This window comes from Mustela nigripes, chromosome 2, assembly GCF_022355385.1.
Source record: "Mustela nigripes isolate SB6536 chromosome 2, MUSNIG.SB6536, whole genome shotgun sequence".
NCBI classification, from domain to species: Eukaryota; Metazoa; Chordata; class Mammalia; order Carnivora; family Mustelidae; genus Mustela; species Mustela nigripes.
In genome coordinates this window covers 13170964-13194351 of record NC_081558.1, presented here as the reverse complement: position 1 = coordinate 13194351, position 23388 = coordinate 13170964, and the positions used below count along the sequence as shown (strand labels likewise).

The 23388-nt window shown below is 51.3% G+C and overlaps 1 protein-coding gene across 2 annotated transcripts; it reads left to right on the top strand.

Annotated features, from left to right (window-relative positions):
- Positions 1 to 77: 77 nt before the first annotated feature.
- On the top strand, positions 78 to 18083 carry HAUS8 (HAUS augmin like complex subunit 8). Of its 2 annotated transcripts, none has more exons than XM_059389339.1 (11): positions 78 to 334; positions 3180 to 3244; positions 5809 to 5864; positions 9689 to 9770; positions 12815 to 12907; positions 13020 to 13114; positions 13728 to 13793; positions 13898 to 14056; positions 14246 to 14387; positions 16531 to 16672; positions 17654 to 18083. In XM_059389339.1, the coding sequence occupies exons 1-11, from the start codon at positions 306 to 308 to the stop codon at positions 17850 to 17852; spliced, it is 1128 nt and encodes a 375-aa protein (XP_059245322.1). In that variant the 5' UTR covers positions 78 to 305; the 3' UTR covers positions 17853 to 18083. The 2 variants fall into 2 exon arrangements, with proteins under 2 accessions (XP_059245322.1, XP_059245321.1); XM_059389338.1 differs by lacking the exon at positions 78 to 334 and adding an exon at positions 362 to 708.
- The last annotated feature ends 5305 nt before the right edge of the window (positions 18084 to 23388 follow it).

The following is a 23388-nucleotide window of genomic DNA, read 5'->3' as shown; positions in this document are numbered from 1 at the left end:
GCTCCCACTTCCGGGTTCCGGAGGGGCGGGGCTGGGGCGTGACGCCAGCGCGTTCCGGGGCGGAGCGCCGCGAAGACCCGCCCCCTCCCCACCGGCTCCGGACACCACCTCCAGCAGCTGGTGGATGAAACCAAGTGTGAGGGGAAAACAGAGTGGCGCGCGCTCCGGGGTCTTCCGCTTCACCCGCAGACTCGCTCCCCGAGGCCAGCGGCCACCCCTCTAATGGCGGCGCAATATGGCCCGGCCCGGGGCGAGGGGGCGGGGACCCGGGCTTGAAGAGCCGGCCTTTGAGTTAAAGGCGGGAAATGGCGGATTCCTCGGGACGCGGAGCTGGGTGAGTTGAAGCGCCACAGGTTTGGATTTTGTGGGTGCCGGCGAGAAGGCCATGGCCGAGAGCTGGGGGAGGTGGGGCAGCAGAGTTGGGGATTGGGCATCTGACCCCTTCAGGACCCACCGAGGGTGCACGGGCTCTGGGAGGCGGGAGGCGGCCGCTGCGCATGCTCGGCAGCCTGGGCGCGGAACTAGACTTGAGTCCCCAGTCAGTTGTGTGGGCGCGGGGCGATCTCTGGCTAGTGGCTTAACCTCTCTGTGCTTTCGCTTTCCTCCGCTGAGAAACCCGGCGAATGACGCCGCCGTTCAACGTTGGAGGCCTCGGGTGAAACTTAAGAACTTAGAACAGTGCGTGGCTCTTGAACGTGATGTGTCGCGGTTAGTTGCCATTTTATAGTGGACAAGAGCTGGGCCACTAAAGAATCTCCTTTAATCCTCCCAACCCTTCTTTCCTCTGCTTCCCCTTTACAGATGAGATGATAGAGGCTCAGGGAGAGAGAAGGTCATTTGTCTAGAATCACACAGCGAGAGCAATAGAGACAAGACTTTGACCCTTTACCCGGTTCCAGGCATGATTCCTGGGCTGGGTTCGTTTTGTTTGTTCACTCGGCTGATGTTCTGTTGTGCCAGTGCAAACTGAAGTGTGATAGACCAGTTGAAATCACTTGTGTTTAATCCAGGGATCATTACCCTGTGAGATTGCCCTTACCCTCTCCGAGGTTTTGGGGGGAGGTATCTGAGGCTGGCACAGGTGTAGTGAACCCACCACCCCCGTTCAGTTTGATTCTAGAGACGTGGCTCAGACCCCGTAGGGAATCTGTGCTCTGTCCCTTGCCAACTTTGAGACTTGCCAGAGGTGACCTGTTCAAACACTCCAGTCCTTTTCCAGAAAACAAGGATAAAGCAGGGCAATGGGAGGTTTTTGTAGGGTTGGGAGGATTGTGTGAAGGAGAAGAGCTGCAGGCACCCAATGAGCATTTATTTGGTTGCTGCCTCTGCCCACTATGACCCAGCACCGCTGGATCTCACTTGGGGTCCTCAGAGTCTGCAGTGAGCTGAGCAAGGGGACCACCACTTTGTGACCAGTGGAGCTTGTGTCCTGACGTCAGCAGGGTTTACAGTGCCCAGGCCCCGGCCCTGCCCCTCATTCTGCTCCTCTCTGGTGTGCTGGTCTCTATTGGTAGTGTCCTACTTGCCCAGATTGGACACCTGGGACACACCCCCGAGTCTCTTGCCTCGAGGTTCCCTCTCTCCTAATACATCGAGCTTCATTCTTTCTTCCCTTAAACAGGGGTGAAACACACATAGCATCATTTCAAACTGAGCAATCTAATGGCCTTAAGACATTCACACTGTGCAGCCACCAGCTCTGTCTAGTTCCAGAACATTTCATCAGCCCAGAAGGAAACTTTGTATTCATTTTCAGTCACTCCCCATCCTTCATCCCCCCCTCTGCTCCTGACCATCACAATCTGCTTTCTGTCTTACTTTGGCTGTTCTGGACATTTCAGATACATAGAATTGCGCAATATGTGTCTGTTTTTTTCATCCAGGATAATTTTTTAAAAAAGAGATTTTGTTTATTTTTCTAAATAAACTCTACCCGCAATGTGGGGTTCGGACTCCTGACCCTAAGATCAAGAGTCGCATGTCCCATGGACGGAGCCAGCCAGATGCCCCCAGGATAATATTTTAAAAAAAAATTTTTTTAAAGATTTATTTATTTATTTGAGAGAGAGCAAGGAGGAAGAGGGGCAGAGGGAGAGAATCTCAAGCAGACTCTGCCTCAGCGCTCCATCTCAGGACGCTGAGATCGTGACCCAGGCCGATGAAGAGTCAGATGCTTATCCGACTGAGCCGCCCAGATGCCCCCATCCCAGGATAATATTCTTGAGACTCGTCTGTTTTAGCATGTATCAGTACCTTGCTTCTTTTCTGGGCTGAAATACACTCAGGGTTTTCTTGTCAGGAACATATGACCCATAAAGCTGAAAATCTCGGGGCACCTGGGTGGCTCAGTGGGTTAAAGCTTCTGCCTTCGGCTCAGGTCATGATCTCAGGGTCCTGGGATGAAGCCCTGCATCGGGCTCTCTGCTCCGCAGGGAGCCTGCTTTCTACCCCCTCTCTTTCTTTGCCTGCCTCTCTGCCTACTTGTGATTTCTCTCTCTGTGTCAAATAAATAAAATCTTTGAAAAAAAAAAAAAGGCTGAAAATCTCTGTTGTCCGGTCCTTTGCAGAGAAGGGTTGCCAGTCAGTAGGCTGAGCCCATAAGCCTGGAAGTCCAAACTCTGCCAGTGAAGCCATAGGGCTGATCAGTTCCTATTTCATCATCCTTCCTCTCTGTCCTTGTGCCCTTGGCCTTGTTGCTCCCTGTCCCTGAATGTCCTTCCTCATGGACCTGGGCAGACGGGGCTTTGTCTCTCACCTCCCCTCACCCCTTTACGTGTCGGGGCACTCTTCATGTGGCCTGACCGGGAAGCGCTGCTCTTCCCTCTCGGGGAGGGAGTTCACCTCTCATTCACCGGGTTATTACCAGGAGCATAGAGTGGGCACAATTAACGAAGCCCTGACTTGTGTTGAGATCTTTGAGGAGTGGCAAACCTGCTTGCCCCTCTCACTCTTCTTGCTCTGGGCCCTTCTCGGTTTCAGCCAGGCAGGGGCTCTGTGTCTCTGTTCCTGTCAAGGTGACCCTGCCTGCAAGACATGGGCGCGTGGCTGGGAGATTGGTGGGGGCAGTTGGGGATGCTGGGACTGCGTTGTCCCAAGGAAGCCCGGGCTCCTCGCTGCCTTCCCTGAGCTTAGCCAACTATGTAACTATGTCAGCAAGACCCTCTATGTCCCTCTTCTAGGAAGCCTTCCGCGGGGGGTCCCGGTACTCCTGGTGGCGCTAAGATGAAAGGAAGAAAAACACAAGGTGAGCAAAGTCGGAATCTAGCTTACGATCCAGTTTCAGTAAGTGCTTTTGGGGAAGGAAAAAACCAGGCCAGAGCAGGGAAGCTAGGGCTCTATTTCCTTGTAGGGACACCTCTGGGAAGTCCGAGTCTGGTCATCCAGCTCTGTGGCCAGGGTTCTGACAGGACCTGGGGGAGGTCATCCAGGGCAGTGGGCCCTTCCAGTGGCGGGAGTCACGGGCTGTGCGCAGACCTCGCCACTAGATGTGTGGGTGAGGAGAGCCGAAGCTGGGTTCATTAGCAAACACTGGGGCCTCGGTTTCTTCTCTGGAAGCACCTCGGGTGCCCCCGCATCTGGTGTCCCTGAGTGGGTCTGCAGTCACTGTTCACAGCCTCCCTTGACTCTTGGCAGTGCCGCTGTGGGCAGTGGGCTCAAGGATCTCCCTCCTTGGAGTCCAAGCCTCTGATACAAAGAGCTGTTTGCTTCAAGTGTTCTGCATGCCAGTGTGTGTCTCCGAGAACTTAGAACAGGCTTCTGCTTCCGAATGGCTGCAGGGTCCCCTGTTACAGCCTGGCTTGCCGATCTTGTTTATGACCTGTGGTATGTTTACACGTGGTCTAGCTCTGGAACACAAATTATATCCTTCGTCATACCATTGCCTCTCTGGAAAATCCACTGCTGTTCAAAACAAACACGTCCTGGTTTCTGGAAACTCAGCTGTCCAGGGAACCCCAGGCCTTGGATCCTTCTGGAGGAGCAAAACCCTTTGCCGATGGCATCGGACTAAAAGCATCATTTCCTTTGCTTGAAAATGGAGGTGTCCTTTGCCCTGATCCCTTGCTGGACATCCAGGGGTAGACCCTTTGTGTGTTTCGATTTTCTCCCCGGGACCCCACCTGGTCTTGGTCTTGACCCTTAAGCACCTCCTGCCTGATGGTCCGAGCCCACTCACCCTGCAGGCATGGCTCTTCCTTGCCTGGTGCTCGCTCCAGGCAACCACTAGCTCCTTGTCCAGCTTCATGCTCCCCATGAACTATGGGTGTACCTCCTTTCCACTCAGGGTTGTAGCCACACCCCCCAGCCCCAGCGAAAGATGACATCTGGTTGAAATCACCATGTCACTTAACCAAACTTTCAAGCCATGGGACATTAACTGTATCCTCTTCCTGGTTCCCTCCATGAGAAAGGCAGAGTTCCAAGCTCTGGAGCTACCTAGAAGTGTACAATGGGGCACCTGATGCCTGGTCGGGTGCCTGCTCCCTGCTGGGTGGTGGACTGTAGTCTTGAGCAAGGCAGACAGAAGTCCTGGCCCTTGAGGTGGCTGGAAGGAAAGAGCAGGGGCATTGAGGTGAGAGGGAGGTCCCCTCAGGAATGTGAGGGCTGCGAGGTGCCTGGAGGTGCTCAGGACCTGGAGGGGAGCCGGTTCTCAGCCACCAGCGGGGAAACCCGCCTGGAGGACACAGGATGTTTCCAGGGAAGCATGCCTGCAAGGGCTGTGTTCAGAATGCGCATTGGGAATGGGTCGGTGGGCTTTGGAGCAGGGAGACCACGGTGGTCTTGCAGAAAGCGGTTTCTCTGGTGCAGCAGTGATCGTGAGAACCACACTGGACAGGACTGGGGTTCCAGAGAGTGTAGAGGAAGAGGAGCCGCCATTGTAGAGGGGAGTGGATGTGTAGGGGGAGCCATAGGTGGTCGTTGGGGGGAAAATACCAGGAAGACCGTTGAAGAGAGGAACTGGGGGAGGGGGTTTGCGAGGGCAGTGGCAAGCACAGAGGTCCCTCCACTTGGTGGGACCAGGATATGGCCCTGAACTTGGGAGACTGCCAGATGCTGAGGTGGGAAGGTCTCCCAGGGCTGCTGCTGTCTTCCCGGTGAAGCAGTAACTGGTCACTAGCTAACTGGGGGGACCCAGTGTGGGGGAAGTGGCGGGGAGAAGGTACAAGGGAGGACTGAGAGGGGTTGGGAATCAGAGCAGAGGACTGTGGGTGATCACGTGGGCCATTGTGAGAAACCCCCTAACTGCAAGGCATGGAATGGGGGCGGGCCTGGGCTGGGCTGTCACCAAGGTATACGACCCTGGTGTTGAGCATGTCTCCCGAGAGGCCCCGAGCTAGGTAAGGGCATAAAGAGGCATGAAAGCCCCGTACCATGAGTGGGTCATACACACAGGCTGGTGAAGGAAGGGGTGGTCAGGGTTCTGACCACAGGGAGTGAGTGGAAAGGGAGGAGGGGCAGAGGGGCGGCCAACAGGTGCCCCCCTGCGGAAGGTCTTTTATCCTGTCCCTGCCCTGCCCCTGAATCCGCTATCTACTTTGAACCTGTTCCCTTATAGCCTGGGGACTTGTAAACTGTAGGTATCCTACATATTCTCGCATACAGTAGATGTCCCATACATGCTTGAGGGTACTAAAGCCTGGGATCTGAGAGGAGCGAGTGGGAGAAGTGCCCGCCTGCCCTCCCCCCGCCCCACCGTTCCTGCTGTCGACCTGGGAGAGCATATAGGACCTGGTTTGGATAGTGGGGAGCGGGGCTCCTTACGCTCGGCTCTTGCTGGCTTCTTCTAAACCATCAGTGTGTCCCCCGCAGGTGGAAGAGTCGTCGAGTCCCGATACTTGCAGTACGAGAAGAAAACTACCAAAAAGGTAACAACGTCGGTTTGAATGGTCTGAATGAGGTTCTGTCTGAATGGAATTCTGACCCAAGTCGCACGGGCCAGGCACAGCATGGTCCTAAATCCCTTTTGCAAAGACATGATCTCTATTAAAACCTGAGATTGTTCCTTTCAACCTGATAATCCCTTTCTGGATTCTGTCCTAAAGCAGCGCTGTCGGGTGCCCAGCTCACAGTCCCTGACCTTGGCTGGTGCTTAGAAAAACACCTGCAGGGTTTTAAAGAAGGACTGTGGGGAAGAAAGGATGGGGCCGAAGCACCCAGTATCAGAGGCAGAATTTAGTGAACTATCCGGAGTCACACCACGAAAATCATGCAGCTGTTGAAAATGATGGGACAGGGACATCTGGGTGGCTCAGTTGGCTGGGCGTCTGCCTTCTGCTCGGGTTGTGATCCCAGGATCCTGGGATCAAGTCCCATATCGGGCTACTTGCTCAGTGGGTAGCCTGCTTCTCCCTCTGCCTGCCATTCCCCCTGCTTGTGGGCATGTATGTGCTCTCTCTCTCTCTCTGACAAATAAATGGATAAAATCTTTAAAAAAAAAAAAAAAAAGGGACAGTGATCTACAAAAGTAGGAAATAAATTAAAAAAAAAAAAAGAAAATGATAGAATGAAGCACTTAACGACACAAACACCTGCTTTGTGGGGCATTTAACAGAAACTCAGTAGATGACCCAGTTACGTATCTTGTTTCGTTGTGCGCAGACTGAGAAGGTGGAGAGGTTGTCTTATTCCTTCCATTTTCCCAAATTTGGCTTACGGTAAAATTCAGTGAACTATGAATTTCTGCTCCCTACCTTTTACTCTAGTAGAGTGGAATGGCAGGTTCTTAATAAGGTGACGGAAGGGGCGCCTGGCTGGCTTAGTCAGAAGAGCGAGCTGCTCTTGATCATGGGTCATGAGTTCGAAGCCCACGTTAGGTGTGGAGATTACTTAATAAACAAATAAATAAACTTTAAAAAATAATGATGTGACTTAAGCTCCAACTTGAGGAAAAAGGAAACCTTTTTACAAACTGCTATCAGTTCTTGGGGGTGAATTGTTTTTAGTGGAATTAACTAAAAAAAAAAAATTATTTATTTATTTATTTGACAGACAGAGATCACAAGTAGGCAGAGAGGCAGGCTGAGAGAGAGGAAGGGAAGCAGGCTCCCTGCCGAGCAGAGAGCCCGATGCGGGGCTCAATCCCAGGACCCTGGGATCATGACCCGAGCCTAAGGCAGAGGCTTAACCCACTGAGCCACCCAGGCGCCCCAGAATTAATTTTTTAATTATTATTTTTGTTTCTTAGAAAGGGGGGGGGCCCAACTTGGGGGGGTGGGGGGGGTGGGGAAGGAGAGAGAGAACCTCAAGCAGGCTGCACACTGGATGCAGGGTTCCATCTCACGATGACCCTGAGATTGTTTCCTGAACCTAAGTCAAGAGTCAGATGCTTAACTGACTGACCCACCCAGGTGCCCCAGACTTAATTTTTTTTTTTAAAGTTAGTTTTAGGTTCACAGCAAAACTGAGTGGCAGGTACAGAGATTTCCCATATAACCCCTGCCACCCCCTCCACAGCCTCCCTCCCCCCATCAACCTCTCCACCCAGAGAGGTGCACTTTGACATTTGAGGAAGCTGCCTTGACACATCACCCAGAGGTTGTGATTTAATTTGTTTTTTTGTTTGTTTGTTTGTTTTTTAATTTAAATCCTCATGATTTACTTTGTTGAAGTGAGTTTCAACAAAAGATCACAGCCCCTGCCTCCTAATTTTAGTGTTGCCTTGTACACTTGTTTACAAGCATCCCTGTGTGTCTGCGTGCTCTGGTTTTTTCGATTCCTACAAGCTTGTCCGTTTTCTTTCTTTCTTCCTTCCTTCCTTCCTTTTTTTTTTTTTTTCCATCTCTTCGGGTAGAATTTACAGAGTTAAGTGTCACTCTTTAGCACACGGTTCTGCGAGTTTTGACAAACTTACCCTGTCACAGACCCACCAGAGTCAAGACCCGGCACAGTCACCCTCCATCCCTTGGCTCTCCCCTGAAGCCGGCCCCACCCCCATCCCAGCAGTTACCTGATTTCCATCCCTATAACTTTGCCTTTTCTGGAAGGTCATTAAGAAGGGGTCACACAGGATGCAGCAGCCTCTTGCATGTGCTTTCACAGAAATGAGAGGGGGGTCTCTCCCTAGGGTTGCCTGTCACAGTGCCGGTTCCTTCGGGTGGCTGAGGAATGTTCCCCAGGGTGAGGGGACCACGGCGGGTGTAGCCGTTTACCAGTGAAGGGCATTTGGTTTGATTGTCGGTTTGGGCCACGGTGCACAAAGCCACCTTACACATTCTCATGTGGGATTCCGTGTGGACACACTCTCGTTTCTCCCAGGAGAGGAACGGCAGGTAAGTGTAGTTTTCACTGGCTAGTGGGAAACCATGCAGCCGTTATCCAAAGTGACTGCAGGTCTCTACATTCCCAGCAGCCCCAAAGGAGAGTTCGGTTGGTACTTTAAGATGGACCGAAGCCATTCTAGTGGCTGTGAAGTGTTGTCTTGTGGTTTTAATTTACATTTCCATCACAACTAATGATCTTGAGTATTTTTTCATGTACTTATTGGTCAGTCCCGGCTCTTTTGCCATATTTTTTAAAAAATATTTTTTAAAAAATTTATCCATTTGACAGGGAGAGACACTCAAGCAGGGGGAGTTGGAGAGGGAAAAGCAGGCTTCCTGCTGAGCAAAGAGCCCAATGTGGGGCTCGATCCCAGGACCCTGGGATCATGACCTGAGCCAAAGGCAGACATTTAATGACTGAGCCACCAAGGTGCCCAGGAGGAGAGAATCTTAAGCAAGTTCCATGCTTGGTGTGGAGCTTGATCTTGTGATCCTGAGATCATGACCCATTTCTTTGCTTTTCTATATAAGTTTTAGACTTAGCTTGCTATTTAACCTACTGAGCCACTCACGCACCCCAACATGTGATCTTTTTATATGGACCCTCTATCCTGCAATCTTGCTAAACTCACTTGTTTGGTTTCTTAAAGATAGATTTTGCTTATTTATTCAGAGAGCGCATGCTCGCACAAGTGAAGGTGAGAGGCAGAGGGAAAGGGAGAGAAGCTCACGTGGACTCCATGCTGAGCCCTGGGCTCCATGCAGGACTCGATCTCATGACCCTGAGATCATTTCGGCCCAAGCCTAAATGAAGATGAGATGCTTAACTCACTGAGCCCCCCAGGCAGCCCTAAAACCCCAAATGGTTTTAGTAGCATTTGGGATTTTCTTTGTAAATCATGTAAGAAGAGAGGTTTTTTTCTTCCTTTTTAAGCTGTTTGCCTTTTATTTCTTATTCTGAGACCCCCCAGGAGGAGGTTGAATCGGAACGGTGTCTGCGCTTTGAAACGTTCTTGCTCTTCACAAGGTTTTCTTTCTGCTCAGATGTTGTAATGGCTTGTGAGCTCCATGCATTGCTTGTTTTTTTTTTTTTTTAAGTGAGTTTTGAAGATTATTACTTGTACAGAAACTTCGCTTTTCCTGATGACTGAAGGAATATGTTCTCTGCAAATACTATAAAGGATACAGAAAATCAGTCACCTGGCATCTGCCATGTCAGAGCCCATCACTGGCAAACACTTTGGTAGTTCCCTGTGTTCTGTGCCTGTGGGGGTATCCTTTTTGATTAAGGCATCCCATTTCTATGTGATTAAATGTCAGAACCCTACGTCTCTCCCTGGCCTCAACGTGATAGCAGATACAAACTGCACACACCGGGAAGGGAGCTGTTTTGTCCGCTGAATCCTGACTGTCATGTGTGCCTCTAACAGTCTTCTGGAGCAGATGCGGTGAAGACCGGTGGGAAGATGCCTGAAGGGGGAAGGAAATTCCACGTGCTCCAGAAGAGCAAAGGTGTGTAAAGATGGAGGGAGGGTGTGAAACAGCTCTGAAACTCTGTAAGTGAGGAACGTGGTGGTGAATTTTGTTTTCCAGTATGCGAAGGGGAAACTCCCTCTTTCTTTCTGGGAAGTGTCAGAAGAGTGTCTGGGTAAGGACGGGTCTGAGGCATGTGGGGAGCCCGAGGGGAATGGCCGGGGAAGAGAGGAGGTTACTTCCTGTGCGGCCATCATGACGCTTCCTTGGTCATGTGACCGTTTCCTGGGTGGAACTCTGAGAGCACGACTCGGGGCCCGTGGGGCCTCATCTTCCTGCTTCTCACCACCTTGGGTTAGGTCTTCCTTGTCATGTTTCCCCTTAATCTTCCTAGAAACCGTCACCAAAGTGATACGCAGAACTTGCAGTTTTTCTGATTGTAGACATAAGTGTTTGTTATAAAACGAAAATCGACAGCAATGGAAAATGGAAAGTGTAGACAAGGAGCTGCCACTTCAATCACTGCTGTGTCTGTGTTATTCAGTTGTAGTCAGTGTGTTCATTCTAGAAGTCTGGGAAGGCCCCTCCCCAGAGTCACACTCCGCCAGCTCCTCACGTGCCCACTTCTCCAGCAGCACTGGGCCCTCTTTCTCATGAAAGCAGTTCACAAAAAGCAAAACTGTTTCTTGTCCTGCTCCTCCTTGTTCAAAGTGGCAACAACTGTGAGTCTCGGGAAAAATTAAGTACAGTTGACCCTTGAACCACATGGGTCTGAACTGCATGGATCTACTCATATGTGGGGGTTTTTTTGTTTTAATTTTCTTTGTTTATTTGACAGAGACACACAGCGAGAGCAGGAACGCAAGCAGGGAGAATGGGAGAGGGAGAAGCAGGCTTCCTGCCAAGCAGGGAGCCCACTTTGGGGCTCGATCCCAGGACTCTGGGATCATGACCTGAGCCAAAAGCAGACGCTTAAGGACTGAGCTACCCAAGCGCCCCGCTATGTGGGATTTTTACAATATGATACTATAAATGTATCTTCTCTTAGGATTTCCTTAATATTTCCTTTCTTTTTTTTAGCTTACTTTATTAAATGAATGAAGTTTATAGTATAGTATATAGAACATGTAAAATACATGTTCATTGACTTTCTGTTCTCAGTAGGGGCTCCAATCAATAGTAGACTGTGAGTTGCTAGCCTTTTGGGGATTGGAAAGTTGCTGATCGTGGTTTAGGTGTTTGCCCAGCGTCTGCGCTGCTCCTTGACCTGGACATGCTCCACGTCCTGGGGCCAGCTCTGTAGTCTTTGCTCATGCCCTTGGGTCTGTGGCCACGCATCCAGCCGGGAAAGCCAGTGTGCCACCCGGAGGGGTCAGAAGTTGGGTCAGCCACATCTTAAAATCAGGGTTCTCACTCATGGGCAATTCAGACTTAGAAATGTCTGGACACATTTGGTTGTTATGATGGGTGGGGAGATCTGCTACTTGTATTTGATGGGAGAGGCCGGGGATGCCCTTCAATTGCCTGCTGCCCCTGACACAGCCCGGCCCCAGAGGGGGATGCAGCCCCAAATGTCAATAGTGTCAGGGCTGAGAAACCATCATTGAAACAACCACGGGAAGCGCCTGGGTGCCTTCAGCTTGGGTCATCATCCCAGGGTCCTGGGATCAAGCCCCGCATCAGGCTTCCTGCTCCATGGGAAGCTTGTCTCTCCCTCTCCCCCTCCCCCTGCTTGTGCTCCCTCTCTCGCTGTGTGTGTGTGTCTCTCTCTCAAATAAATAAGTAAATAAATAAATCTTAAAAAAACAAAAAAAAACCAAAAAAACCCCATAACCCTGAGACTGGAGAGAGACGGCCGGTTTGAGTTCCATCGTATTTCTCGAAGGAGACACTGTACAGGAGGTCAGCAGACTCCTGTACACTTAGAATTTTTCGAATATTTGAACCCAGGGCCCACACCCTACACATCACCGTGACACTGCTCTGTTTATTCCCACGTACTCCTCTTTCTCGGCCTCACGGGCGTTCCTTCAACCACGGGCCGCCGCCTGGCTAACAACAGGGAGGACTTCACATGCCATCTGTTCGTTTCGCGGCCCCTGTAACCCTGGCTGGGTTATAGCCCACAGTCCCCCACTGCCCATTTTAGGGGGCGTCAGGCATAACTTCACATGGTTAAATAGAGGGTAAAGAGGAAGGGACCCCCCAGGGAAGAGGAACAGCCCAGAAGCTGCTGGAGAAAGAAGGGAAAAGCAGAAGAAAGAACGGGCGCATGGCAGGTGGCAGACCTCTGTCCAGAACATGGTGTTTTTTGTTTGTTTGTTTTATTTCTTTTTAGCGTAACAGTGTTCATTGTTTTTGCAGCACACCCAGTGCTCCATGCAATCCGTGCCCTCCTTAATAGCCACCACCTGGTTCCCCCAAGCTCCCACACCCCCCCTTCAAAACCCTCAGGTTGTTTTTCAGAGTCCACAGTCTCTCATGGTTCACCTCCCCTTCCAATATCCCCTAACTCCCTTCTCCTCTCTAACTCCCCATGTCCTCCATGCTATTTGTTATGCTCCACAAATAAGTGAAACCATATGATAATTGACTCTCTCTGCTTGACTTATTTCACTCAGCATAATCTCTTCCAGTCCCGTCCATGTTGCTACAGAAGTTGGGGATTCATCCTTTCTGATGGAGGCATAATACTCCATAGTGTATATGGACCACATCTTCCTTATCCATTCGTCCATTGAAGGGCATTTTGGTTCTTTCCACAGTTTGGCGACCGTGGCCATTACTGCTATAAACATTGGGGTACAGATGGCCCTTCTTTACCAAGCTAAGCAGCAAGGCGTATTCGCCTCTCTGGGTTGGAGAGCCTGCGTCTCGCTCTCCTTCTGCTCTGAAATAGATTCACCTTGCCAGCTGGGAATTTGCAGAGCTGCTTCAGCCCTCTGTCCCACTCCCCTCACAAGACGCTGGCTTTTCGGAAGCAAAAAGCTCGTAGTGGCTGCACAGAGTTGCTTGTGTCACGCCATAGCGCGCAGGACCTTGCAGACTGTGCTGACCTCTGGGTTTTCTCACTGGGCCCGCAGACAGCAGTGGAATCGGGAAGGGCGACCTGCAGTCCACGTTGCTGGAAGGGCACGGCACCGCCCCGCCAGACCTGGACCTCTCGGCCATCAACGGTAAATTATCCGCCTGCCCCCTGCTTTTCCCCAGCTGGGCCTTGCGGTACGCCTTGGGGCTGCCGAAGCGTGCTCTGAGTTCTCATCTTCCAAATTCTCTTCTCGATCTTAGACAAGAGTATGGTTAGAAAGACTCCGCAGCTAGAAAAGACCATGTCGAAGAGAACTGACTCGTCATCGTTTTCTTCTTCACAGAGAAAGAGCCCGGTGAGTGTCCGAGATGAAAGAGAAGCTGTGGAGTTAGAGACGTCTGATGTTAGCTTCCCGCCCCCGCCCCCAGCACGTGCCTCTTGAGCCCCGAGGCTCTAAGATGGAACAAGGCAGCCACGCATTTTAGGGAAAACCCAAGACCACATGCCTCCTCAGAATATTTGTGGAGTTTAAGTTGCCCCAAGTATATGTACAAGTACATGTAGTTACGAAGGTGAGATCATGTGAACAATGAGATTTGGGGCCTCGTTTGCTGATACTGTGCTAGAGAAAGCACTAGGCTAGGCCCTGGGCCTCAGGAGAGGGCAGCTGGGCTGGGGTCTCACTCCGCCTCCTGGCTTCAGTGTGGCACTGATTGCACAGGAGGACTCCCCCAGGTTACCTAGACCAGCCAGCCACGGGAAGGGCCTGGACCACCCCCTTCCTTCTCGCAGGACGCCCAAAAAGACAGAATGAGAAAAGAGAAACAGCAGGTTGACACACAGGAGAGAATCATCAGATTACTGAATTAAGTCAGGTTTATGAAGGTTAGGTTTCTGCCCTTCCAGTGAGAGAGTTAGGCTTATACCAATTCACTGGCAACCAAAAATGTTGTTTTTGCCTCCCCAAGGACGTATCGGAGGCGATGGAAATGATGGAATCCCAGACGTTGCTCCTGACCCTGCTGACTGTGAAGGTGGGGACAGAGCTCGCTCGTGCGTGACGTGGGCAGGAGGAAAGACTTTGTGAGGCGCAGGGATGGTGCTCCCCCGGCCTCAGCTCCTGTCGTGCGCTTGACAGATGGAGAATGGTCTCGCTTCATTCGAAGAAAAGGCAGAGAGGAATTTATTAGTAATGTGTAAAGAGAAGGAGAAGCTACAGAAGGCAGCCCACGAGCTGAAGCGCAAACTTCTCCTCACTCAGCGGAAGCGGGAGCTGGCAGACGTCCTTGACGCTCAGGTCAGCGGCCATGCAGTCCCCATGCTGCACGTTCCGGGGCGGGGCGAGCCCGGCAGAGCGATCCGAGGGAGTGTGGACAGGAGCTGTCCCTGCCGCCTGGCTCTGACTCTGTGGCCAGCTTTTGGCACCACTGGGTGCTGGTATGGGACTGGGTCTTGTGTCCTAGGCTTCCTTCCCTCCTGCCTGCAGATCGAGATGCTCCGCCCCTACGAGGCTGTGGCCGAACGCTTTAAGGAGCAGTACAAGACGTTCGCCACGGCCCTGGACACCACGAGGCACGAGCTTCCCGTGAAATCGGTCCACCTAGATGGCGATGGGCAGCGGTTCTTAGGTAGGAAACGGGATGGCTGCTGGGCAAGGGGCAGAGCGAGCAAAAGGCCGGTGCGGGTCGGGGCTTGTCATGTGCCAGCCGCCTCTGTCCCTTTGTGTCACGTCACAGCCTCCTCTCAGTAGATGGTGTGTCCCTCATCAGATGGCAGAGGACGGGAGTGGAGGGGGCTGGCGAGGCTGCGGTTTGTCCACGGTCGCGCCCTGAGTAAGGACCAAGCTGGGATTGGAAGCCAGGTCTGTGGACTGGCCCAGTAATTTCCATCCCTGCCAAAGCACAGTCCTGGGGATCGGCTGCTGTCCCCCAAGGCGGAGGGTTTCTTTTCAGAGACGCTGATCCTTACCCCATCTTGCCTTCTTTTTTTTTAAACGTAATCTCTGCACTGAACATGGGGCTTAGAGTCACAGAACTCAAGGTCAAGAGTCTCCTGCTCCACCGATCAGGCCAGCCAGGTGCCCCAGCCCCGTCCTGCCTTCTGTGAAGAGCCGTGGGACCCCTTTGTGGCACAGGGTTCCTGCCTGATCCTTCACGGGAAGGAGGAGTCCGCATGCATACTTGATCTGAAAATTCTCTTTAGAGCAAGTGTCTTTTTTTTTTTTTAATTTTATTTATTTGTTTAACAAACAGAGATCACAAGTAGGTAGAGAGGCAGGCAGAAGGGTGTGGGGAAGCAGGCTCCCTCTTGAGCCGGGAGCCCGATGCAGGGCTCGATCCCTGGACCCTGAGATCATGACCTGAGCTGAAGGCAGAGGCTTGACCCACTGAGCCACCCAGATGCCACAGAGCGAGTATCTTCCCAAAGCAAGTTTTCAGCTGGCCTAGTCTGGTTATTTCCAGGCAGGGTCCTCATGAGCCATCTAACTACATCTTGTTTGAGGCCAATGTTAAGTAAAGGATCACTACCTAAAGTCAGGTGGACATTGTCTCCAGAACTTTCCATAAACACAGTTCAAGATCACAAAGGCCGTTGCTCTATTGGTAATCTCAGACACAGGTGCTTTTAATCCAGCCTTTCCCAGTACGGAGTAGCAAGGGGATCGCACGCAGTCTTGAAGAATGAGCCTTGTGGAGTGATTTTCTGCGTACAGGTGTCCGGTTTTATAATGACGGCAGTGAGCTGCACATCTGCGACTCTTGGACTCCGTCCCTGACAAGTGCCGTGGGTGGCGGCCAGCAGTTGGGATTGGGTTGCAAAGGAGCCCGTGGCTTCTGGAATTAATGACAGATTGGGTGGCCAAAACACCAGAAGTTTATTCCCTTCAGTTCAGGGGTCCCGCAGTCTGGAGTCTGGGTGTCAGCAGAGTTGGACCTCCCTGGAAACTCGGAAGGAAAATGCATTCCGTGCCTTTCTCCTGACTGCCGGTGTTGCTTCCTGTTCTTGGCATTCCTTGGCTGGTGGTGGCGTCGTGCTGGTCCACCTGTGTCTTCACACAGGCCGTGTTTCCGAATGGCCCTCTGCTTCGAAGGATGCCAGCTCACAGACCTCACTGTAACCCAGTGACGTCAACACAGACTCCGTGGCCATTAGGTCACGTTCGCAGCTACTTGGGATTAGGTCCTGAACATGTCTTTTGGGAGGAGGCAGTGGAGACCAGTTCGAGGAGTATAAGAGAGTGTTTGTGGAAGAACCCTTACAGTGGTCTCAAAACCTTGTGGTGGTGGGTTGTGACTCAGTGCGGGTATGGTGTGGCGTGTGCGGAAGTGGGGAGCTGCTGCTTTCTTTAAATGCAGGCTACGCTCTCAGGGGTGAGCGGGGGCAGAGATGCTGGGAACGGGGAGTGGGAACCACAGGTTTGTTTTTAAGTTGCTTGCAGGACAGACATCCTTGGCCTTTTGCATTGCTTTCTTTTGAGGACGTCAAAGTGGCCTTCCAGGTTTGTTACAGCGACCGCCCGGCTGGTGGACATGCCTGGCCTATATGATCTCAGGCCCCTGTGATCTGCAGTACTGGGCGGGCGGGGGAGAGAAGCGGTACCAGCACATGAATGTTGTGCCCCGTGACCCTCTCTGCCTTTGAGCTCTTCACGATTCCAGCATAACACACAGGCATTCTGGGGAACGAGAAGAATCCAGTCAGCCTCCCAACTAGCGTCCCTTGCTCCAGGCACTGTGAAACCCTTGGCTGACCGCCCCTTTCCCCCTCCAGACGATTTGCAGCAGGAGTTGACGACCACATGCCATCTGCTGGAAGAACTGGGGATCGGCAGTTTAGAAGAAAACATGAAAGCTCTGGACCTGCTGAGCGAACTCAAGGAAATGACCCAAAAGAAGGATCTGGAACTCCGAAGGTACTGCAGAAAAGATTTGAAGTTGGGAGCAGCCGGTCATGCTCCAGTGAGCGGGCAGCTCTGGTGTTTGCAGAGGCCGGGGGTGTAGGGGCCCACTGAGGTAGGGAGAGGGGAATGGGCAAAGCACCTTGAACTCAGCCCCAACCCCCGTGTGTGTTCTCAAGAAGCCACAATAGAAAGGGTCTCTAGCATCACCTGTCCTGTACTTCCCCAGAGTCACAGCATTCCCGGTGCCCTTGGGTAGGCCTGTTCATGCTTGAAACGTCTCTTGGGGTAAGGGCTTGGGGTGATCTTCTTGGAACTTGTTACTGGAAGTATAAATTCATATAGAAAAGGCACAGATCCTCGGTTTGGTTTGATGGATTTCACAAATGTGGGCCCTGGGCAAGCAGCCCCCAGGCCGCAGTGCACCCCTCAGCCTGCTCCCCCAACAAGCCCCCTGGGCAACTTTCTCACTGCTGAAGCTTCCCCCGCTCTTCGGGGGATTTTTTTTTAAACCTTGGGGCTTTCCTCTTCATCTTGCCCCCAGAAATCTTTCATTCTCCTTTATGATGCTGAATATGCTCTTCGAAATGTTTAAAAACATTGAAAGTTACTCCTAAAAAAGAGTTGCCACCTACTAGGACATTCCCTTCTTGTGTGCATGGCCTCAGGGGAACTCCGCGTGCGCCAGAAGGTTCCAGATCACAAGGGTCACCGCTTCAGCTGGCCAGACACACTCCTTTAGCATGTATTACCCTGCTCTCGTTTACACTGCGTGAGGCCGCGCGTCCGTTCTCAGTGCGGTTCCCCAAATATCTGGTGGATAAATGACTCTTCTTTTGCGCCTGCCCAGTCCTGTTCTTACAGGCCTCTCCGAGCTCTGCTCAGCTGTGTTCTGAGTCGTGCACGCTTCCCCAAGAGTGCACAGGACACAGCCCACTTCTGTCTGGCCCTGGGCGGAGTGGCCAAAAGTCTTCATCCGTCCTGTTGTTTCTGCAGGAGCTTCGCCCAGGTGCTGGACCTCTCGGCCGAGGCGAGTAAAGAGGCGGCTTTAATCAACCAGGAGGTCTGGGAGGAAGCCCAGGGCCTGGAGGCCCCCAGCCAGTGGTACTTCAACCAGGAAGGCGCCGGTGGGGAAGCTCCAGGGGTGGTCCGGACCCCGCTTCTGTTGGGCGCCGGGGAGCCACACACGGCGTGAGTCTACACACCAGCCATGTCCCCCCTGCCCAAGGGGGGACCTCCCTGCTGACCGCCGGGAAGAAAGCCTGGCCCTTCCCCCAGCTCAGTGCACACGTGTGTCCCGCGGCCTCGTGTGTCATGCTCTGGGAGCTCAAGCACTTTAGACACTACTTTGGCGATGTAGCTATTTTTGTACGAGCGTATTTGATATTTAAAGAATAAAACTTTTGCAGTCAAGCATTGGTTGCTATGTCAGGGGCCAGGAGAAGGCTCATGTTGTCTCAGGTTCTTCTGAACTGTGGCTCCTCGGTCTTGGGACTCCTGGGATGTGAGTGTTTCACTTGCAGGGGGATTTCATGTCCTGCCGTCCCCATGGTGCTTGCCCCTTTACCATCCTGGAGCGAGTTTGGAGTCGGCCCGCCTCAGGAGTTTCCTCACCCAGGCCAGGGTCACAGCACTGTTGCTGGAGGCGCTGCCGGGCTCTGGCCCTAAGCTGCAGTCTACGCCCCATGCCCGGCACGGCACAGGGGATCAGCCCAGCCAGCCTGCAGCTCCTGTCTACACTGCATGGGCTCTGACCATCTAGCTGCTTCCCAGGTAGCATGCCTCCGTGGGTGTCGGCTGGTTCCCCTTTACCGGCCTGTGTTATAGCGCTGGGTACGGGAATGTTCTCCAGAGAGGCACAGTTCCATTGCCGTCATGGGTCCCAGTAAAAGAGACGTGGCCACCTTTGCTAAGGCCGCTCAGGCAGGCAGAACTGCTCTTGTCCAGCTTCCGTCTTTGCCCCGCAGTCTCTGCCCACACTTTACCTGTAATCCTGTCAGCCCGCACATTCCCAGCCTCTGCGTCTCTTCAGAGCCTGCTCTGGGACTTCCCACAGATCTCCTGGATCGGAGTTCCAGAAACTTCTCTCCCAGCCTTGACCCCTTTGTCCCCCATTCATGTGCAGAAAACCTTGGGTCCACAGGAGGGGGCACCCAGGAACCCCGGTCCTCTTGTTATTTTCCTGCACTTACCAGCCTGCTTAACTGCCCCACAGGCCATCTCCCCTGGCTTTCAACAGCCAGTGTTTCCGAGGCCCATTCCAGTTTCCTGCTGAGCTGTCCTTCAGCAGAGTGGAGCTCTCTGCCCACTGTTGGGTGTCACAGGCGATCAGCACATTCCCCGGTCTGAGGGAATGGGGCTCAGCTCCACCCGGTGGCGGGTTCTGCTGCGGTTGCCTTACAGCTCTCTAGGCGTCCTCATATACCACTGGGTGAGCAGAGCCCGTTCAGAGCCCCAGGCTGTTCCCGTCAGGTCCCATTTGTAGCTCCCCAGGACTACCAGCCTCAATCTCCCTCGCCAGTGAGGACCCGGGGGTTCCCACCAGGGAACCTGCCACGGAGCCATCTGTAGCTCTGCCTCTTCACATGGGCAGATGGAATAGCTCTTGTAGGCATTTTGTGCGTCCGTGGGTGCGGGGGGACTTTGTCGACATTCAGCATGTTTCTACGTTGCTGCAGAACCCTCATGTCCACTCATGGCCCAGAAAGCCACCCTGAATGTGGACCCTGGACCGATTCCAATCCCTTTCCAAACCTGGGAGGCATTTCTTCTGATGGGCATGGGTATGTCCTGTCCGCATGCCCCGCTCCGACTCCCACAGTGATTCCCTCAGGGCTGGGCAGCACGTGGGCATCCCTTTCATCGGTCAGCTTTCGCAGCCATTTGCCAGACTATGACCTGACCGTTGGCCATGACCCCTGAGTCTAGAAACCCAGACAGGGGGCCTCTTGTTCTGTTCAAGACTTCCATTACTTCCAAGAAAAGGTTGTGCAGTTCAGCCCACTGGACTGGTTTGTTTTCACCTTCTTTGGTGAGGTGCCGGCCTTCCAAACAGGATTGTCCCTTCACCTTGGCCCTGTTGTTCATAAGCCCAACAGCAGTTCGTCAGCGGAGAGCTGTTGGTAGGGCACCCTTCAAGTGACCATAGAATCTGGCAGCTCCTCCCCCGTCTTCAAAGTCAGTCCTAGGGGAAAAGAGTCTCCCTGCTCACGGGTAGCACAGTCCTGAGTTGCTGTTGCAAAGTCTGGGCATCGCTGTCACCAATGGAGTGTTTCTCCAACACCATCAAAAGCGCGAGGGATGTGGCAGCTTTCGAGAATATTTTATCCTTCAATTGCTGAGAATCTTAATTAACCAAGAGATCTGGGGAGAGAACTAGGAGGTCCATTATATTTCAAGGGCGAAGGCACTGCCGGGAGATCTCGGGGAGAGCCTAGGAGCGCACTCCCCTCAAGTGACAAGCTTCGTGCATCCTGAATGCACACCCAGGCCATGCTTACTAACCCGGGTGACAAGCTTCCTGCAAACAGCTAGGAAGGACACATCCTCAACCACTTGTTCTGGGAGGGATTTTCAGTATATTCAGTAAACGTGATCCCTTTATCCCCTTGTTATAGGCAGTTTCATACCATCATTTCCTTTGATATTTTAAAAATAAACCTGTTCTGGGGGCACCTGGGTGGCTCAGTGAGTTAAAGCTTTTGCCTTCGGCTCAGGCCATGATCCAAGGGTCCTGGGATCCAGCCCCGCGTTGGGCTCTCTGCTTGGCAGGGAGCCTGCTTCCCTCTCTCTCTCTGCCTTCCCCTCTGCTTACTTGTGATCTCTGTCAATTAAATAAATAGAATCTTTTTTTTAAAATAGTTAAAAATAAACCTGTTCTGATTAAGTCTTGGTCCCCTGTGTACCGGGGAAAACTGAAAGTCGTGTTACAATATCATGACTTCTAGTAAGAAACGGGTTTGGCCTTCACCCAAGTTTCTGGCAGAGCTCCTAAAACCCTTAGAATTTACTAAATGATGTGAACAGTAAAGGTGTATTTTGCAGTTAATGAGGCGACTTTTGCAAAGACCCTAGGTAACATAAGGATGGGGAGAACCAACCACGTAGTTAGAGGGGTTGGAACTTTGAGGCCTACCCATCCCCCACCAGACCCCCCCCCCGCCCTTTCTGGGAGAGGAGAGGGGCTGGTGATTGAATTCAGTTGCCAGTGGCCAGTGTCATCAGTCACACCTGTGTCATTAAGCCTCGATAAAAGCCCCAAACGATGGGGTTCAGAGAGCATCCGGTTTGTGAATTCATGGAGGTGCTGGGAGGGTACACACCCGGGGAGGACATGGAAGCCCCATGCCTTTCCCCTATACCTTGCCTGATGCAAGTACTCTCCTGGGCTGTCGCTGGGTCCCATCCTTTTATATTAAATTAGTAATCAAATGAGTAAATGTTTCCTTAGTTTTGTGACTTACTCTAGCAAATTAATGGGATTCAAGGGAGAGGGTCATAGGAACCTCTGATTTCTAGCCCATCGGTCAGAAGCACAGGGGACAGCCTGGACTTGTGTTTGGCATCTGTAGTGGAGGGCAGCTTTTTGGGACTGAACCTGCAGGCAGTGGGTCTAATACCATCTCCATGTACACAGTGTCTGAATTAAGTTAAATTGTAGGACAACCAGCCGGTATCTGAGAATTGCTCGGTATTGTGAGGGGAAAACCCACATTATAATTGGTATCAGAGGAAGATTTGTGTGGTCTGACATTTTTTTCTGAACAGCCAGTCCTGAGCCTTGGAGGGAGGGCTCACCATGCAACCTCTGTGTACCATGGGACATATGTGCTCATAAAAGGTTTCTACTGGAGGAGGATTAAGAGGTAGACAATGTTTCGTGAATGCGTTCATCTTTTCTTCTTTCCCTCTTCAAATACAGTTAGGCCGAGGATAAAGAAAAAAGAGGTTTATTCAAACAGGATGGAGGGAAACAAAACCACATCATTATATCAATTGATGCTGAAAAACCATTGGGCAAAATGCACACCCTTTCATGATAAAAACGCTCAAAAATCTGACTGAGGGAAACTACCTTAATAGAATAAAGTCCATCTATGAGAACCCACAGATCACATCATACTCAATGGTGAAAGACTGAAAACGTTTCTTTCTTTTTCTTAAAGTAGGCTCCATGCCCAGCGTGGAGCCCAATGTGGGGCTTGAACTCACGACCCCGAGATCAAGACCTGAGCTGAGATCAAGAGTTATACGCTTAACTGACTGAGCCACCCAGGTGCCCTTGAAAGCTTTTCCTTTAAGATCAGAAACAAGGATGCCCACTGTCACCACTTTCATTACACATAGTATTATGGAAGTCTCGGCCAGGATAAGTAGGTAAGAAAAAGAAATAAAAGACATCCCAACAGGGATCGAGGAATTAAAATCCTGTCTGTTTGCAAAGGACATGATGGTACAGATGGGGCACCTGGGTGGCTCAGTGGGTTAAAGCCTCTGCCTTCAGCTCAGGTCATGATCCCAGGGTCCTGGGATCGAGAGCCCCGCATCGGGCTCTCTGCTTACCAGGGAGCCTGCTTCCCCTTCTCTCTGCCTGCCTCTGCCTGCTTGTGATCTCTGTCAGATGAGTAAATAAAATCTTTAAAAAAAAAAAAAAAGAAGAAAATCCTAAAGGTTCCACAAAAAACCCAAACCAAACCAAAACAAAACCCAAAGAACAACAATAACAAACAAAAAAACCCCAAACCATTAGAAATAATAAATGAAATCAGCAAAGTTGCAATATACAAAACCGACCCTCAGAATTCAGTTGGGTTTCTATACACGAACAATGAACAAAAAGGAAAAGAAGAAAATGACTCCATCTGCAACAGCATCACAAAGAGAAATACTTAAGAATGAACTTAACCAAGAAAGCCAAAGATTTGCAAACAGAAAACTACAAAATATTACTGAAAGAAGATACAAATAAATGGAAAGACATCCATGTTCATACACTGGAAATCTTAATGTTATTAAGATGTCAATAGTACCCAAAGTGACCTATAGATTTAAGGCAATCCCAATAGCAGTTTATAGAGAAATAGTAAAATCCATCTCAAAATGCAATATGGAACCTCAAGGGACCCCAAATAGCCAAAATAATCTTGAAGAAAGAATAATAAAGTTGGAGGTTTCTTCCATCTGATTTCAAAGCTTACCACAAAGCTAAAATAATTAACAGTATTGTACTGGCATAAAGACAAGCATGTAGAATAATGGAACAGCACAGAGACCCCAGAAATAAGCCCTCACATGTATAGTCAAATGATTTTCAGTAAGGATGCCAAGACCAATGGGGCGAGGACAGTCCCTGCAACAAATGGTGCTGGGAAAACTGGTTATCGCAAGTGAATAAATGAACGCTTAGTTAGTACGGTATACAAATAGTGTCTTAAAAATGATCAAAGACCTAAATATAAGCCCTAAAATGATAAAACTCTTAGAAGAAAACAGAGAGAGGGGCACCTGGGTGACTCAGTGGGTTAAGCCTCTGCCTTTGGCTCAGGTCATGATCTCAAGGTCCTGGGATCCAGTCCTGGATGACTATACTTAACACTGCACTAGGCTCTCTGCTCAGCAGGGAGCCTGCCTGCCTCTCTGCCTACTTGTGATCTCTGTCAAATAAATAAACAAAATCTTTTTTAAAAAAAAACAAAGAAGGGGCGCCTGGGTGGCTCAGTGGTTTGGGCTGC